Raw genomic sequence first — 17,455 nt, forward strand, 5'->3', positions numbered from 1 at the left:
TGCTAATAAACAGTAATGAACCTGAGCGACCAGCTGTTTATCCTACTCCTTTGGAAAGCAGGATGTGACTCCAGGTGGAGACCTTTCACAGAAGCTTAGCTCTGCTCACTTCCCAGTTCTCCCCTGCGAGCACCTGCCCTTCCCTCAAAGCACCTGGAGCCCACACCTTAAGATCTTCATGCAGATCTTTTGTTTGAGAGCAACCCCCAGTCTGGTCCAGCACAAGTGGACTGTGGATATTTGAGAAGTAGAGGACACCCAACGGTTTTTCCCCTGCCCCTTTCTCTCTGCCAGGGGCAAGGCCTTTGCCTGGATTACCTTGCTATGAGTTTCCATTCCCATTCGACAAGGGGGTGCTAACGCAAGCCTCTGCCCATACAGGAAACTAAAATCTGGGAGTCTGGGCATGTAGTTGGAGGCTGGTCCTGATCCCATAGAATTCTTGAATGCCCACCTTCCACATGAACCTGCCTTACAATGAGTCAGAACGTTGATCTCTCACAGTCAGTCTCGTCCACTCTGACTGACACCAGCTCTCCAAGCTGTCAGACAGAGGTCTTTCCTATCACCTATTCATTTAACTGGAGATGCTGGGGACTGAACCTGGGACCTCTGCTCTACCACTGAGCTAGGCCCCTGCTAGGTCCTAACCCGCACTTGGCCCTTGCCTTCAAAAACCAAGTCTGTCATCATATAAGGGGAAAGCTCTCACTTTCTCTTTTCGTCCTTCACCAAGGGCTCTTTCCTCATTAACCCATATGCAATACTTTCATTTTCCATTTCCCAGTTTAGTAGTTTAGGCCAAACCCTCGAATCAAAAAAGGAGACCTTTGGCTTTGTTTAAGGCTTCATTGTAATAACAGAACTTGGCAAGGAAGACAATGACCAGGTGTGACAGACAACAAGCAGATGCATTCTTGTAGGCAGTGCTGCTTGGGAGAGTGCGAGCTAGCTGAACTGATTGACAGCTCATGGAACTCGCTCTGATTAAAGGATTGCAGCTAACTGTAGGGGGGAGGATGATGGTTAGGCAGTTGGAGAACAGAGAGCGGTCTGGGAGGCTCTGTAGTGTGAGAGGAGTCTAAAAAGCCGAGTCTGCTTCGGAGCCAGCTTGGTGTGGCTTTGGGAAAGGAGAGACTCTGGAGGAGACTGGGATTCTGATGAGAAGTATCAGGTCCCCTCTTGTTCAAATAGTTTAATCCAGGGGTGGCCAAACAGTGGCATGGGAGCCACATGTGGCACTTTCACACATATTGTGTAGCTCTCAAAGCCCCCACTATCTCATTGGCTGCTTGGAGAAGGCATCTGCCACTTTAAATAATTTTTCCAATCCAAGCCAGATAGCAGCTTGGAGAATGCATTTAAAGAGGAAGAATTGTAGATTTATACCCCGCCCTTCTCTCTGAATCAGAGACTCAGAGCAACTTACAATCTCCTATATCTTCTCCCCCCACAACAGACACCATGTGAGGTGTGTGGGGCTGAGAGGGCTCTCACAGCAGCTGCCCTTTCAAGGACAACCTCTGCCAGAGCTATGGCTGACCCAAGGCCATCCCAGCAGGTGCAAGTGGAGGAGCGGGGAATCAAACCCGGTTCTCCCATATAAGAGTCCACACACTTAACGACTACATCAAACTGGCTCTCTGGAACTCTGTCTCCTCCTGGCCGATGAATCCACTTCACATCTCCCCCACACACACACTCTGCACTCTCCCCCTCCAGCTGACAAAAGCCACGCGTGCTTGCTTTTTTATAAGATCTCCCACCTGGTGGTTTTATTCGCATCAGTAATGGTAGCAAACCAAAACAGAGAAAAAAACACAACCTTCTACAGCAAGCCCATTCTCCCTCCCCCACCAAGGCATCCCATACTCTACAAAACGCTTCATTAAGTTAAGATGGCTTTCCGCTGCGTGACGGTATCGGAGGGTGGGGCTGCTACTCCAGCTACAGAGAGGGGGCAGGGGAGAAGGAATAACGTCCCCCGCCCTCCCCTCAAACATCATTCTATCTGCAAGGCTTCAGACAGTCAGGGGGAGCCATCTGGACAGAATCCTTCAAAAGTAAAGAGCGGAAAAGGGGATGCAGCCCAGCTGCTGGGTATTTCAGTTGGCAGGGTGTGAAAAGAATTTCTTAGGAGCTGAGGACGCTCCATCAAAACACCACACTGGAAATCCAGGGGAAGCCCAAATGCCCAACTCTCTTCTGTTATAATCCAAGCCTATCTACAATGTGCCCCATAGGAATCTAGGAGATCTGGTTGTTGGTTCCATGCAACTACCCTAGAAACATGAAGGCACATCTGAGTGTCATTTGCCCAAGAGTCTGGGGTATCCAGAGAGGGTCCAATATCCCTCCTCCCAACAAATGTAAGAGTAGCAGAATATCCTGCCCCGCTCGTGTGCTTGTAGGAAACCCTCAGGCCTGGCTTTTGTATGTTCCTCCCCTCCAGATGTTCCTGCAGATCAGAGAATAGACAAAGACACTTGAGGTGTGTCTTGATGGCCCTGCTGAGCATCCCACTGGGATTTATTCAGTCACTTGCCACTGCTGCCAGGGGAGCTTTTGTCCAGTTGGAATAAGGCCAACACGTCGAGCAGAGCTTGCTGTATGTGGGATCCAAACCGGTGTGCATCCTGTAGAAGAAAAGCAGGAGGAAATGAGGTCTAGAAACTTCCACTGCACACGGTGTAATATTTCAAAGCCATTCTCTTTAAAATTAAGAAACGCAACTGTGTCTTGCTCAGGACATCAGGCAATAATCCTGAACCGTCAGGCTGAATTTGCTCCTATGCAAGGAAGTGGCCGGGGTGGGGGGCATATATGGCTTCCAGGAGTCAGTTCCTAAACACCTCATTGCAGATTTGGACCTATTATACACTGGTGTTTTCCTTCATTTTCACCATGCATGTCCACTGGGTTTTCTTTTTTGTTTGTTCTTCATTTTCCCTTGCTTTCACCGTGCATGGTTTTCCTTTTCCGTTCTGCATTAATTCCCCCCCTCCCCCGCTTCTGTGCTCAGTTCTCTTTCTGGTCACTGTTTCCCCAGGTTTTCTGAGAGGTGTTTTGTGGCAGTTTCCCCCCCTTGCTTCACCACTTCCAAGCCAAAGGTAATTCAAAAGCATGAAGATTCCCCCCTCTGCCCTTTTTCTACCCCTCAGAGGCCACTCCCATGCCCACATCCAGGTCTTTCTGCCCACTCTGCAGCTTCTGCCATCCTCCCCCTTCATCAGGGTACAAGCTGTACTACTGCTTAGGTTCCCATCTTTTAATTTTTTAGGGTTTTCAACAAGTGGGTTCAGTCTAGCAATATTTATTTATTAAATTTATAGCCCTCCCTCCCTTGTACAACAGGGCTCAGAGCGGATGACAACAGTCATACATTAAAACTATCAAAACAGTTCTTGCAATACTGTTTTGATCAATACGATGGCACATAACAAGAAGTGTAACATGGTACCCCTTATCTAGAGAAGGAGTAACTATCATACAGTAAGTAAATAAGGAACAGCAGACCAGGGGGTGGAGAAGGGACAGGGGAGAAAGGAGTGGGGGAGACAGGGCTTTTTTTGAGCAGGAACACACAGGAACACAGTTCCAGCTGGCTTAGTGTCAGGGTGTGTGGTCTAATATGCAAATGAGTTCCTGCTGGCCTTTAAAAAAAATCCCTGTGCAAAACAATGGTGATGTGAGGGGGTGTGGCCTAATATGCAAATGAGTTCCTGGTCTTTTTTCACAAAAATACCTGCACAGAGCAATGGCGTTATGAGGGGGTGTGGCCTAATATGCAAATGAGTTCCTGCTGGGCTTTTTTCTACAAAAAAAGCCCTGGAGGAGATCAGCCCTGATAGACACCATCATGATAAAAACTGTTGATATATTCAACCATAGGCCTGGCAGAACATCTCTGTCTTACAGGCCCTGTGGAATTGCACCAGATCCTGCAGAGCCTGCGTCTCACTCGACAAGAGAATCAAGCAGGCCAGGGTCAAGGTAAAAAAAAAAGCCTTGTTAAAAAAAAACACTCAACATTTAAAAGCTGGAAAACCTAAGCAACAGTGGAGCTTGTACACCGATGAAGGGGTGAGAACCACTAACATTCTGCTAAGATGGCTACCCAAGAGTAAATACACAGCTTGAAGAACCTATTTCAAAAAACACACACAGCATGAAACTGACAAAAAGGAAAGACCACACAAAACTCCCCAGGAAATTTCAGCGCTGCAACACTGTCCAGGTTTTCTCACTGGCATATGTAGAATATATTCTCCACAATTCCAAAGAGAAAAATTGAAGAAGAAGAAAAAATAATGTGGAGTGCAGGCACAGCATTCAAAGTAAAGCCCTACTGAGTCAACTTCAGTGAAAATCGGAAGTTAGCTGTAATAAGCCTCTGTTCAAAGTACTGTGCTACCTCAAACAAAGAGCCAACAACGAAGGTGGGTCTAGGAAACAACAGCTACCATAACCCACAGCCTCCCCCCTACCCTTCCCACCTATAGAAAAGCTGGTAGACTCCAGCTTACATCCTAGGAACCTGATGGTTGATGGGTGACATAAAACTCCTTGAAGGCAATAAACAAAACCTTATATCCTTTCAGATGACTTCAGTAAGCCAAGCCATATGTTACACTGGAACAGCAAAAAAAGACTTCCAGTCACTAGCCAATCTGGCCTGCAGGAGAAATCTTTCCTGACTCTCAACACTTGCTGGGATCTAAAATATTGGCCTGTGGAAGTATGGGAACTAGACCCTGATTCCTGCTCTGCTCTCAAGAATTCCTTATTCACATTCCTCCCTCATCCCACAGATTTCAGGATTTGTGGCCTTCGCTCACCGTCTCTGGGCTGGATACTTTGCAGGACACGTGGAAGTTAATGAGATCTTCACCAAGAATGATGTATGATACTCCGTATCCGTTATCATCCACCTATCCGGAGGTGGAAAGAAGAAAAAGCAACTTGAGACAGAACCCCAGGTTCCAAAGTTCCACCCTCTACCATAGACAAGCACTCCTAGGGAATCTGAAAAAATCCCGGCCCTCAGTCCACTCAGATACTAGGCCTCTCTCCCTTCCCCAGAGAATCCAGGAATCCTTGCACTGCTCACCGGCCCAAATCCACCTCCACACGAAATGTAGTCTGGATGGTTCTTGAGATCAAACAGCTCCATTTGCTGGATGGGGGTCTGGCTTGTGGAGAGGCGCCATGGCTCAGACAGCACCTGGCGGAGAGGGAAAAAAACTTCTACCAGCACTCCCCTTCCCTCCCTCTGTACATGGTACGCTCTACAGAAACGATTGCCCTATCATAATATTCGCAGGGTCCTGTTAAGTCAGCCAGGTGTTCCTCAAGACAAATCAATCAATAGTGATTCTAGTCCATATTAAGGATTGTGAGTACAAAACAAGCAGGTAGTCTGGAGCACAACATACAACATGTCAATGTAGCATACAAGTATATAGGAACTTGTGGGGAAGTGACATGCCAAGGTGGGAGAAGGGGGAAAGGCAAATTGTAAGGAATTATCTCTATATAGACCAGAGGTGGCCAAATGGCAGCTCAGGAGCCACATGTGCCTCTTTAACACATACATTTGCAGTTAAAGTCTTTCCACCTCTCCATCTCTCCTCCTATCTATTTGTCTCCAAGAGCTTACAAGGCTCTTTTTTGTAAGCTCTTAGAGGACTGGCTACATCAGGGGTGTGTGGCCTAAGGAGTTCCTGCTAGAATTCCACACCTGACATTGTATGTTGAGTTATAAGTACTGAATTAAGAATTATGAGTCAACTTTGTATGCTGCTTACCATATCCTTCTGTGTGTGGAAGGTTTTACAATTTGGGTTTGATGTTTAATAAACAAGAGGGTTTCTCCATCCACCCCCCAAAGCTGTGTCTCTTTCTTGACCCAACTGGGATCCCTGCCAGTTTCTCTCCCTCCCCAGTGAACATAGTAGGGATGGGAGTCCATGGAGAAGGTTCCTGCACTCCAAGTTTCCCCAACATATACCCATTCCGTACTGGTGCCAAACAAAACCCATCCCCAACAGGACATACCTCACGCAGGAAGGGGGAGTCCAGGCAAAGATATCTGGAGACAACATAGAGGCAGAAGAGATGGCGGTCAATGCCCTTGCCTGTCATGGCCTCCCTGTAAAGTTTCTGGTGTTTTTCAGCTGCCACGCGGAACAGACGGAGCCTTGTACCGATCTGGGATGAGAGAAGGGTAAAGATTTGGCTGACAATTTGGACATTCTCAATGTTACTTGATATTTATACACCGCTTTGCTCACCAGCAGGAAAGCCAAAGTGGCTTACAACATTTTCCTCTCCATTTTATCCTCACAACAAACAATCCTGTGAAGTAGGTCAAGATGAGAAGGTGTGTGCCTGGGCTAAGGACACCCAGTGAGCTTCCATGGCAGTGAGGATTCAGACTCAAGTTTCTGACACTCTAACCACTACACATTACTGTTTCTCTATTTAGCACATTTTAATTAACCTCTTCCTTCTATCTTATCAATCCACACATCTCCGTGGAAGGACAGAGATACAGCCAGCCCAGGACCCCAGACAAAGATTCCTTCACGTCTACCTGACCCCAATCATCATAGGAAAACACAGGGCTTTTTTTGTAGCAGAAACTCATTTGCATATTAGGCCACACCCCCTGATGTAGCCAATCCTCCCGGAGCTTACAGTAGGCCCTGTATGCTCTTGGAGGCTTGGCTACATCAGGGGTGTGTGGCCTAATATGCAAAGGAGTTTCTGCTACAAAAAACCCCTGGGAAAACAAATCCACGATTTATTTAGGATGACTACTCTAACAATTGGTTCTCTCAGCATGCACCATGCATTCCCCCACCCCAATTCCATTCCACACATTTATAATTCCTACTTTATTGGCATAAAGATAAAGAAGAATTGCAGATTTATACCCCGCCCTTCTCTGAATCAGAGACTCAGAGCGGCTTACAATCTCCTATATCTTCTCCCCCCGCAATAGACACCCTGTGAGGTGGGTGGGGGTGAGAGAGCTCTCACAGCAGCTGCCCTTTCAAGGACAACCTCTGCCAGAGCTCTGGCTGACCCAAGGCCATTCCAGCAGCTGCAAGTGGAGGAGTGGGAAATCAAACCCGGTTCTCCCAGATAAGAGTCCACGTACTTAACCACTACACCAAACAAAGGTTTTTGGATCTGGAGAACTCCTACATAGAGTCTCAGAACGGTAGCTAGCTCCCCTCCCTATTATAACCTCACAAAAACTTAGGTGGTGCCAAAAGGGTGCTGAATTTATAGCAGTACATAAGTGACCCCTGGCCTGGCTGCACAGCCCCCCCGGGTGATCAGCACTGCTCATTTTTTGTCCCTTTCTTTGCAGCCTTGGGAAACCAGCTAGGAATCCATGACACTGCAGCCCTCAACACACAACCCCTCTGAACCTTGACAAGATATGCAGAGGAAAGCAGGCATGAATGTGCTGATGCTGCCTCATGCCTCTGTGTGATTGCTGGCTCACAACCACAGCTGACTCTGCGCAGAGGCAGTGTCCATGCGTACACTCCTTTCCTGTGATTGGGGATGCTGATTCTGAACATTGCTGATCATGGAAGGGAGCATATGCATAAACACTGGCTCTACACCAGGCACCAGGTTCACAAGCCAGTGATCACACGGAGGCAAGGGGCGGGGCAAGCTTGCTCTTTCTGGCTCTCCCCCTCTGAACGTTCAGAGGGATCCTGTGTAGAGTATGTCTATCAGGGCTTTTTTTCTGCCGGAGTCCTCAGGAGCAGAGCTCCGCCTGGGCAGGCCAGTGCTCTGGCTGGCCTGGCCCACCATGCAGCAGCCACATGCTCCCAGGCCAGGAGGTGTGGCCTAATATGCAAATGAGCTCCTGATAGGCTTTTTCTACAAAAAAAGCACTGATGACTATGATACAAAGCAAAGCACGAAAACTAATCTGATGGTGTCAATGCAGTCATGCAAATCTCAATCTGCATTTCCCTCTCGTTATCCAAGTCTCTAGTCCTCATGGACACAGTAGGGTTTGCCAGGTAGGGTTTGCTGGACAGCAGCAGGGGATGAGGGGGTATGGTTGCCGGATCCCGGTTGGGAAACTCCTGGAGATTTGGGGGTGGAGCTTAGGGAGGACAGGGGCCTCAGTGGGCTACAACAGAGTCCACTCCAAAGTATTCATTTTCTCCAGGGGAACTGATGTCTCTAGTCTGGAGAATTCCAGGGGATCCCCAGGTACTACCTGGAGGCTGCCATCCCTAGGCCAAATATAGATCAAGCTTTAGTCCTGATTCCAGGATTCTTTTGCAACATCACTGAGATTCCAGGACTCACATTCTGGTTGGGATCTACCATGGCCTTGACAAAGTTGCAGGATTCGATGGTGCAGGAACGGACTGTTTCTGTGCGGCCCTCCCGAAAGAGACGTGTCATGGATGCTTCGTACGTGAGGCAGAACTTCTTCTTGTCCTGGAAGAGCAGGAGGAAGAAACGCTGGTTAGGGAGAGAAGAACCACAACTGAGAACTGAATCGAGGTTGCCCCCTGGCCAAGGATGGGACAAGTTTTTATACAATCATTCCATCCCCTATCTGAATTGCAAGACATGTAGTGTTGTGAGCCAGTCAGCTACCTCCTCCTCTAAGGATGAGGACATGGAAGAGTCAGGCCCTGCACCGGTGGAATGCCCGCCTGAGCAACTAGATTCAGAGGCAGAGCCAGCAAAAGATGGGTCAGGCCACAAGGGTTGCTCATTCTGGTAGAAGATGGGAGGAATGGGACAAAGGTCAGAGTGCCAGTCACCACCTGAATCTCCCAGATCAGCTGAGCACAAGAGACGTCAGGAACGTTTGACAGCTCGGAAGAGACTGAGGAGAGCCCAGCTAATTGTGCAATGGTGATCGGCACTAATTTCTGACACAGTTACAGAAACAGGAATCACAAGTCAGTGAGAGGTAACACCTGTGCTTCAGAGATAAGTTAGCTCCTTACGCTGATAGAAGAGAGCAACTCCACTCGCCACCTTCTGTGAGCTCTTTATTCAGTGAACAGACTCCTGCTTTGCCTTGTTGCCTTGAAATCCTGTTCTGCAAACCTGTGTTTGTTTTTCAGCTAGGAACCCTGCTGCTTTGAATTCTAAGTCCTGAATCCCAAATTCAAATCCCAAAATTCAAACACCTGTTGCTTTGTATTCCAAGCCTTGAATCTCAAATTCCTGACTTCCTTGTTTCCCTAGACCTGTAGATGGAACCCTCCGCTTTTTGACTCTGTGCCAGTTTGTGGCCTTGCTCTTATCCCTCAACCTTAATTGTTGTGTTTGCATTTGTGCTTCCCGGAACTCCCAAGTAAAGCAAAAACAGCCCGGCTCTGCCCTAAACACAACATTTGTTTGTTGGTTATAACTTTGTCGGTGCATACCAGAGGCTTGTGTTCTGTCCACACCAGGTTTGCCCTTGAACATGGCATGTATGGCAGAAGCAAACAATTCTCCCTCCCATTGCAGGTTGGAACCCGGTTACTGTCATAATATACTCCTAGAAGCAAATCCGTTCATTCTCCCATGCATTCTTAGAACCTTGAGACCAAACCCACTCATTCATAAAATGGTGGGACTAAACAAACCCATTCATAGAATTATAAGAATATAAGAAGAATCCTGCTGGATCAGACTAGTGGTCCACGAAGTCCAGCATCCTGTCTCACACAATGGCCAACCAGTTCCTCTGAATGGCCAACAACAGGGCATAGAGGCCAAGGTCTTCCCCTGATGTTGACTCCTGGCTCTGGGATTCACAGGTTCAATGCCTCTGAATTTGGAAGTTCCCCTCAGTCATCATGGCTAGTAGCCACTGACAGACTTATTCTCCACGAATCTAATCCACTTTTAAATCCGTTTATCCCTGTGGGCATCACCACATCCTCTGGCAGCCAATTCCACATCTTAATCACTCTCTGTGTAAAGTAGTATTTCCATGAGCTTTTATACAAGTCAGACCATGAGAACAGAAAAGGTGCCCTGCTAACAGAAGCTTTCAAGGAACAAATACTTCCAGTTGACTCCTACTGCAAAAAAACCCCTCCTGGAATTACTAGCCAGTCTAGCCTGGATGAAGTCCCTTTCCTAAGTCTATTTGTGGCCATTGGTTATGATGCTTTTGGGGCCACCTAAATCACTGATGATCCAGGGCCTTGACCATCCATCATGGGACTGTGCTCACATGCCTGCCCATCAACTGTTTCCTTGGTGACCTCAATTATCGTACCCGAAAATGAGCTAGCTGCAGGACGAGTTGGATGAAGCCATCTGGACTGCAGCGGCATTTCTTGATCAGGCCTTTTCCAAACTCTTTGAAGGGGAAGATGTAGAAATCAACATCCTTAGCCAGAGCCTGGGCCATGGAGAAGGACTGCAGGATTACCTGTTGGCACTGTGGGCAAAGGGGAGCAGAAGGCAATGAGGGCGCAGCTGACATCAGGAAATGACCATATAAATTTCTGCTTAGCAACAATCCTAATTGGCTGGTCAGGAGCCAATCGCTATTGCTGAGGCTGAGTGTCCACTGTAGGAAGAAGCACAGGATATGGGGCTTTTTTTGTAGCAAGAACTCCTTTGCATATTAGGCCACACACCACTGATGTAGCCAATCCTCCTGAAGCTTACAGTAGACCCTGTACTAACTAACAGCCCTGTGAGCTCTTGGAGGATTGGCTACATCAGGGGTGTGTGGCTTAATATGTAAAGGAGTTCCTGCTACAAAGAAAGACCTGGATATATATAGGGCAAATGCCAGTTTCTTGAGAGTATTTCTTTATTCTCTTTTTCAAAAAAGCAAGTTTCTAGACTTCACAGAAGTGAAAATATACTTGAAATTATGTAGACAATGCCTGATAAATCTCAAAGGCTCAAAGATGGCCAGATAACATATCCGTGGTCAGAGGGCATCAGCACTTCTCCCCAAGATTAGGAAAACTAGGATAAATTATGCACTAGAAAAGAAAACAGGTGATACAATACAAAACCATTTATTGCATACAGCCAAATGCCATTGCAATCAAGCACAAAGAAAATAACAAATAATGATAATATTATTTTCAAATGTCCAAGGCCCCAGTTTGGTAGGGACAAAAGCATTGGGGAAACAGGGGCTTCAGCCTCCCCACCATGCCCTTTTTCACAACTCAAAATGGCAAGTCTGCACTAGATCAGTAATGAAAAAACAGTAATATCAGTTCCCCCATGAATCACCAGAATACCTCTAGCCCAGGGCTTTTTTTGTAGCAAGAACTCCTTTGCCTGATAGGCCACACACCTCTTATGCAGCCAATCCTCCAAGAGCTTACAGGGCTCTTAGTACACGGCCTACTGAAAGCTCCTGGAAGATTGGCTACATCAGGGGTGTGTGACCTAATATGCAAAGGAGTTCCTGCTACAAAAAAAGCCCTGCTGTAGCCCCTCCCACATTGCCAAGAGTGACATCTGGCCCCTCCTCAAATGCATCCGGCCCACGCATATAAATCAGCCTTGGTTTTCCCTAGCTGTGCCCATTCTTCTCCTCCACTTCCTCCAAAACCAGACTTCCCCAAGATGACCCATATCCTGACTCATTGTTCCAATACATCCACCTTAATCCCAATCTCACCTCTGGTGGGATCTCCCATTGCAGTTTTTGGGGTTTTGGAATGCCAGGTTCGATGTTGCCTTTGCAGTTCCCATTGGTATCGTAGCCCAGCTGGAATGAATCTGTGGCAAGAGTGTACTGGGAAGGAAGCAAGTTCAGAAGAGAGAGAGCTGAGCTTTTGCCACCCCTTGTCCTATGGGTTCAGCTACACATGGCTGACGCTTTCTTCCATTTTTATTTCTATAGATCTTTTTTTGCTCATGCAGATTTAGCTGCCAGGGCAGCTTTATCGAAGAGAGAGGGAAACTTCAGCCCTTTCCTTCCCCAATTTTTTCTCATTGGAAAAGGCCATCCTCCTTGAATTGTTTTTGCCTTAGGAGAAACTTGATACCTATATTTTTTTCTAGCAAGAAAAGAATAGGAGAGGAAAGAATTCAAATGTTTCTCCCTTCTCCTGATGGATAAAGCAATTTTGGAAGCTAAAAACCCTGCTTGGGAACTCATTCCCAGGGTCCCTTTCCCTAATACAAACCACATCCCCTTTCCTAGGGCACCACCACATCTTTACCCTGCATCTTTACTCACAATGAATAATGTTGTATTCACTATGCAGAGACTTCTGCATTCACAAAATTTAAGGCGGCATCCAAAGGAATCCCAGGTGGCTTCCCGTATGGGAAACCGATCAGATCCAGACCAGTGTTCCCTCTAAACTGAGTTAGCTTGAGCTAGCTCAGAGATTTTTAGCCTCCAGCTCACACATTTTTGTCTCAGCTCAGGAAAAATGGCCCTAGAGCACAATAATTTATGCAGTAGCTCACAACTTTAATACCAGTAACTCACAAAGTAGAATTTTTGCTCACAAGATTCTGCAACTTAGAGGGAACACTGATCCAGACCTGCTACATTTTAGAAAGACCATACCTCCCAGAGATGTCCAACAACAGGTGCATCGGCCCAGGAGTGTTCGGCATTCATGCCAGCCTTCCCATTGCGGTAAACTATCAGCGTGAAAGATTTGTCATACCACCTGTTGGGAAAGAACCTGGAGATGTGATTCTTCCCATGGCAATGACATTCTGGATGAGATCCCTAAACATCGCCAGGGCTTGCAAGAGAGGAAAGAAGGAACCAGGCTGGGGAAACAGTAGCACTGTGGGGTGGGCAGATAGCGTGGCCACCTCTGGGTTGGGATATACCTGGAGATTTTTTTGGGGGGGCGGAGCCTGAGGGGGTGAGTTTGGGAAGAGGAGGGACTTCAGCAGGGTATAATGCCACAGGGCCCAACTTCCAAAGCAGCCATTTTCTCTAGGGGAAATCTCTGCAACCTGGAGACCAGTTAGAATTCCAGCAGCTAAAGGCAAAAGAGACAGCATGATGGGGAAGAGAAAGGAATGGGGAGGAACAGGGCTTTTTTTGAGCAGGAACACAGTTCCAGCTGGCTTTGTGCCAGGGGGCATGACCTAATATGCAAATAAGTTCCTGCTGGGCTTTTTCCACAAAAACAGCCCTGGGGAGGAACAAGTGGAAAGGGCTTCTTTGCAAAGTGGGGTGAAGTTGGAAGGAAACAGCCTGCCCTTCCCATAACACACTGCCCAGAAAAGCTGCTGGCAAGTGCGTGGAAGAAGGCACATTCCAGCTACGTATGTCCTATATCATAGGAGAGGTCCATATTTGTTCCATCTTTAGAGGTGAGTGGAGGGTATTTTCTGAAACCAATCCAGAGCTCTCCATCTGTGGCACAGCAGCCATACTGGTAGAAGATTAATATTGTCACTTATCCAAATCACAGAAGCATCCACAGCTCTAGAGTTCCCAGATGGGAAATGCCTGGAGATTTTGGCCTCCCCTGCCTTTAACCCCTTCCCAGTACCTAGCCGTCTCCTGATATTTTTGGACACTGGAATTTTTGCGGTTACTTATTTTCGGACACTGGGATTTTTGGGGTTACTAATATGTTTGGGTTTTTTCCTGATGTAAAGTATGTTTTTTTGTTATTAACTGTTATTTATTGTTGATCTTATTTATTGTTCTATTGTTGTATCCTGTCGATTTTTATGATGGAAGCCGCCTGAACCTATTTTGGGGGTGGGACAGGGTATAAATTGAATAAATGAAATGAAATGAAGGCAGGGTTTGGGGAAGGGAGGGACTTCAATGGGGCAACATTGCTAGGACCGCCCCGTTTCCTACAGAGAGGAACGCCTAGAACAGGAGTGGCCAAACTGTGTCTCAGAAACCACAAGTGGCTCTTTCACATATATTGTGTAGCTCTCGAAGCCCTCACTGCCTCGTCTGCCAACTTGGAGAAGGCATTTCTCTCTTTAAATCACTTCTCCAAGCCAAGCCAAATGGCAGCTTGGAGAATGCATTTTAAATTAAAGTTACTTTTTTCCACCTCTCCCTCCTTCCTTCCCCATCTTTCTTTCTTTCTTTCTTTCTTTCTTTCTTTCTTTCTTTCTTTCTTTCTTTCTTTCTTTCTTTCTTTCTTTCTTTCTTTCTTTCTTTCTTTCTTTCTTTCTTTCTTTCTTTCTTTCTTTCTTTCTTTCTTCCTTCCTTCCTTCCTTCCTTCCTTCCTTCCTTCCTTCCTTCCCTCAAAAATCTGACATTCATGTCTTGTAGGTCTCAAACATCTTACATTTATTCTATGTGGCTCTTAAGTTAAGCAATTTTGGCCACCCCTGGCTTGGAAGATGCAGCAAAGCATGATTCCCTTGGATCTGCTTCTTTCACAGCCACCTGGCACTTCTCCCACTGGGAAATGGGGGACTCACCTACCTTTGCTCTCGCCAGGCTGTGAGCTTTGGCAGGTGAACGGCCATGCCTGCCCTACCTGGGAAACGGGGAAGTTTGACAGCTTAAGAACATAAGGACATAAGAGAAGCCATGTTGAATCAGGCCAATGGCCCATCCAGTCCAACACTCTGTGTCACACAGTGGCCGAATATATATATATATACACACACAGGGTGCGGTAACACGTACCATTAGTGGTGACACAGCTCCGTCTGGCTGACAGATTAAATGTGTTCGTTCTGACATCCACATCTGGCAATCGAGCGTCATCCAGGGTCATCCAGGCTTGCTACGCCTGAATGGCGCATTAATTTGACAGCACAGAAAGTCCAGCCCTTTTTCAAAACAGCAGCACAAGATCGGCTTTTTGCTGTTTGGACAGCTCATGTGCGATACTGCCTCCCACCTTTTTTTAAAAAAAAAAGCCCCAGCAGACATGCGCATTGCCAGATCATCCGGGAATCTGAGGTGACGCTTCTGCTTCTCCAATCAACACAGGATCGGAGGGGGGGGAAACGTAATCCCACTATTCAGAACAGGAAAAAAAATCTTTTTTTTCAGTGTGGAGGATTTCCAGATATCATTGTCACTGCCAATTTCTAGGAAAGTAATTCCTGGCAGTTCCTTGGTTTGAATCGGCAACATTAATTCCGGAAACTTTCCCCCTTCCCCCCTGCCTCTGAAGCAACGTTTGATTTCCTGGAAGAAGTTCAGAAGATACGTAGAAAAAGAGTGGAAAATAAAAGGACATTGGACAATCTTTGATAATGATTAAGTTTTTAAAATAAGAATATAACTTTTGGTTTTTTAACAGTTAAGGGTACCTTTAATATTTGTTTCCTTTAAGTAAATAACACTGGCGGGGGTCAAGTAACGGGGGGAGGGGTGGGGGAAAAGTAAGATATGGGGTAGAATTTTTTTTTCTTTTTCTTTAAGTTTCATATGTTACTAATAAAAATTGTTTATCGTGAAGCAACGTTTGATTTCCCAGCTCCAAACAGTTGGGCGCATGTTCAATGGACCCCCCCCTCCCAGAAATCACCATCTGATTACGCATGCTCCAAGAAAAGAGCGTGATAGTATTGGATGTCTGATCGTGCAACAACAGAATGAATCGCATTCTTGGATGCTCATCTGAACTGCCCTGCATCGAATCAATATTCAGCGGTTCAGATTTGAGTGCTACACACCCGCTTTTAATGGTACGTGTGACCGCACCCACACTGTGGCTAATAGCCACTGATGGACCTCTGCTACATATTTTTATCTAACCCCCTCTTGAAGCTAGCTATGCTTGTAGCTGCCACCACCTCCTGTGGCAGTGAATTCCACATGTTAATTACCCTTTGGGTGAAGAAGTACTTCCCTCTATCTGGTTTAACCTGACTGCTCAGCAATTTCATCAAATGCCCACAAGTTCTTGTATTGTGAGAAAGGGAGAAAAGTACTTCTTTCTCTGCTTTCTCCATCCCATGCATAATCTTGTAAACCTCTATCATGTCACCCCGCAGTCGACGTTTCTCCAAGCTAAAGAGCTCCAAGCGTTTTAACCTTTCTTCATAGGGAAAGTGTTCCAAATCTTTAATCATTCTAGTTGCCCTTTTCTGCACTTTTTCCAATGCTATAATATCCTTTTTGAGGTGTGGTGACCAAAATTGTACACAGTATTCCAAATGAGACCACACCATTGATCCATACAGGGGCATTATGATCCTAGCTGACTTGTTTTCAATTCCCTTCCTAATAATTCCCAGCATGGCGTTGGTCTTTTTTATTGCGATCGCACACTGTCTTGACATTTTCAGTGAGTTATCTACCATGACCCCAAGATCTCTCTCTTGGTCAGTCTCTGCCAGTTCACACCCCATCAACTTGTATTTGTAGCTGGGCTTCTTGGCCCCAATGTGCATTGCTTTGCACTTGCCCACACTGAATCTCGTCTGCCACGTTGACGCCCACTCACCCAGACTCAACAGATCCCTTTGGAGTGCCTCACAATCCTCTCTGGTTCTCACCACCCTGAACAATTTAGTGTTATCTGCAAACTTGGCCACTTCACTGCTTACTCCCAACTCCAAATCATTTATGAACAAGTTAAAGAGCATGGGACCCAGTACTGAGCCCTGAGGCACCCCACTGCTTACCATCCTCCACTGCGAAGACTGCCCCTTTATACTCACTCTCTGCTTCCTATTAATTAGCCAGTTTTTGATCCACAAGAGAACCTGTCCTTTTACTCCATGACTCTCGAGCTTATTAAGGAGCCTTTGATGAGGAACTTTATCAAAAGCTTTCTGGAAGTCAAGGTAAACAACATCTATTGGGTCTCCTTTGTCCACATGTTTGTTCACTCCCACAAAGAAATGTAACAGGTTAGTGAGGCAAGATCTTCCCTTACAGAACCCATGCTGAGTCTTCCTCAATAACTCATGTTCTTATAACAGCTTGTTCTCAATAACAGCTTATTCTCATGAAGAAGATGCAATGCCATCTGGACTGCCCAAGCAGCAGCACTCACCTGTCACAGCAGCGCCCGTGAAGCAGGGACTTGGCATAGGCGTCCAGCGCCTGACCTGGATTGGGCCCATGCAGCCCTTGATCGCTTGTGTCCAGGGTGACAAAGAAGGCAGCTTTCTCCACCACGTTCAGAGACTGCTGGTTCTTCCCCGACTGGAAGTAGGTTTGGCGGGTCCGTGCCCAGGGGTCTCTGCAGAGAGCAACACAGTCTTGAGAACTGGAGGGGTTTGGTGGTTGAAATGCTGGATCGTCTTGGGAGAGCTGGGGAGGCTTAGACACCTTGGGAGAGCAGCTCCATACTCAGCCATGTTGAGTATCACTTATCTCACAGACTTCTTAGGATAATCAATTAAGGTTGCCAGGTTTCCTCGCCCCCCAGCCACTGGCAGGGGCTCGGGTGGTAGAGTTATCCCCTCCAAGTTGGGAGACTCCTGGAGGATTGGGAATGGAGCTTTGGTAGGACAGTGGCCTCAGCGGGTGCAGTGCCACAGAATTTGCCTTCCAAAGCAT

The 17,455-nt window shown here is 46.8% G+C and overlaps 1 protein-coding gene across 3 annotated transcripts in view; it reads right to left on the reverse strand.

The window, feature by feature from the left end:
* Positions 1-1,745: 1,745 nt before the first annotated feature.
* CPT1C (carnitine palmitoyltransferase 1C) overlaps positions 1,746-17,455 on the reverse strand; it is a 62,988-nt gene continuing 47,278 nt past the window's right edge. For all 3 annotated transcript variants that reach the window (XM_060256079.1, XM_060256077.1, XM_060256078.1), the window contains exons 11-19: positions 16,947-17,135; positions 12,557-12,662; positions 11,654-11,770; positions 10,277-10,441; positions 8,350-8,484; positions 6,058-6,210; positions 5,111-5,224; positions 4,839-4,931; positions 1,746-2,636 (exon numbers count right to left, since the gene is read on the reverse strand). In XM_060256079.1, coding sequence (XP_060112062.1) covers positions 2,538-2,636; positions 4,839-4,931; positions 5,111-5,224; positions 6,058-6,210; positions 8,350-8,484; positions 10,277-10,441; positions 11,654-11,770; positions 12,557-12,662; positions 16,947-17,135 — 1,171 coding nt within the window. In that variant the 3' untranslated portion in view covers positions 1,746-2,537. The remainder of the gene's footprint in view (positions 2,637-4,838; positions 4,932-5,110; positions 5,225-6,057; positions 6,211-8,349; positions 8,485-10,276; positions 10,442-11,653; positions 11,771-12,556; positions 12,663-16,946; positions 17,136-17,455) is intronic.

This window comes from Heteronotia binoei, chromosome 15 (genome assembly GCF_032191835.1).
Source record: "Heteronotia binoei isolate CCM8104 ecotype False Entrance Well chromosome 15, APGP_CSIRO_Hbin_v1, whole genome shotgun sequence".
Taxonomy (NCBI): Eukaryota; Metazoa; Chordata; class Lepidosauria; order Squamata; family Gekkonidae; genus Heteronotia; species Heteronotia binoei.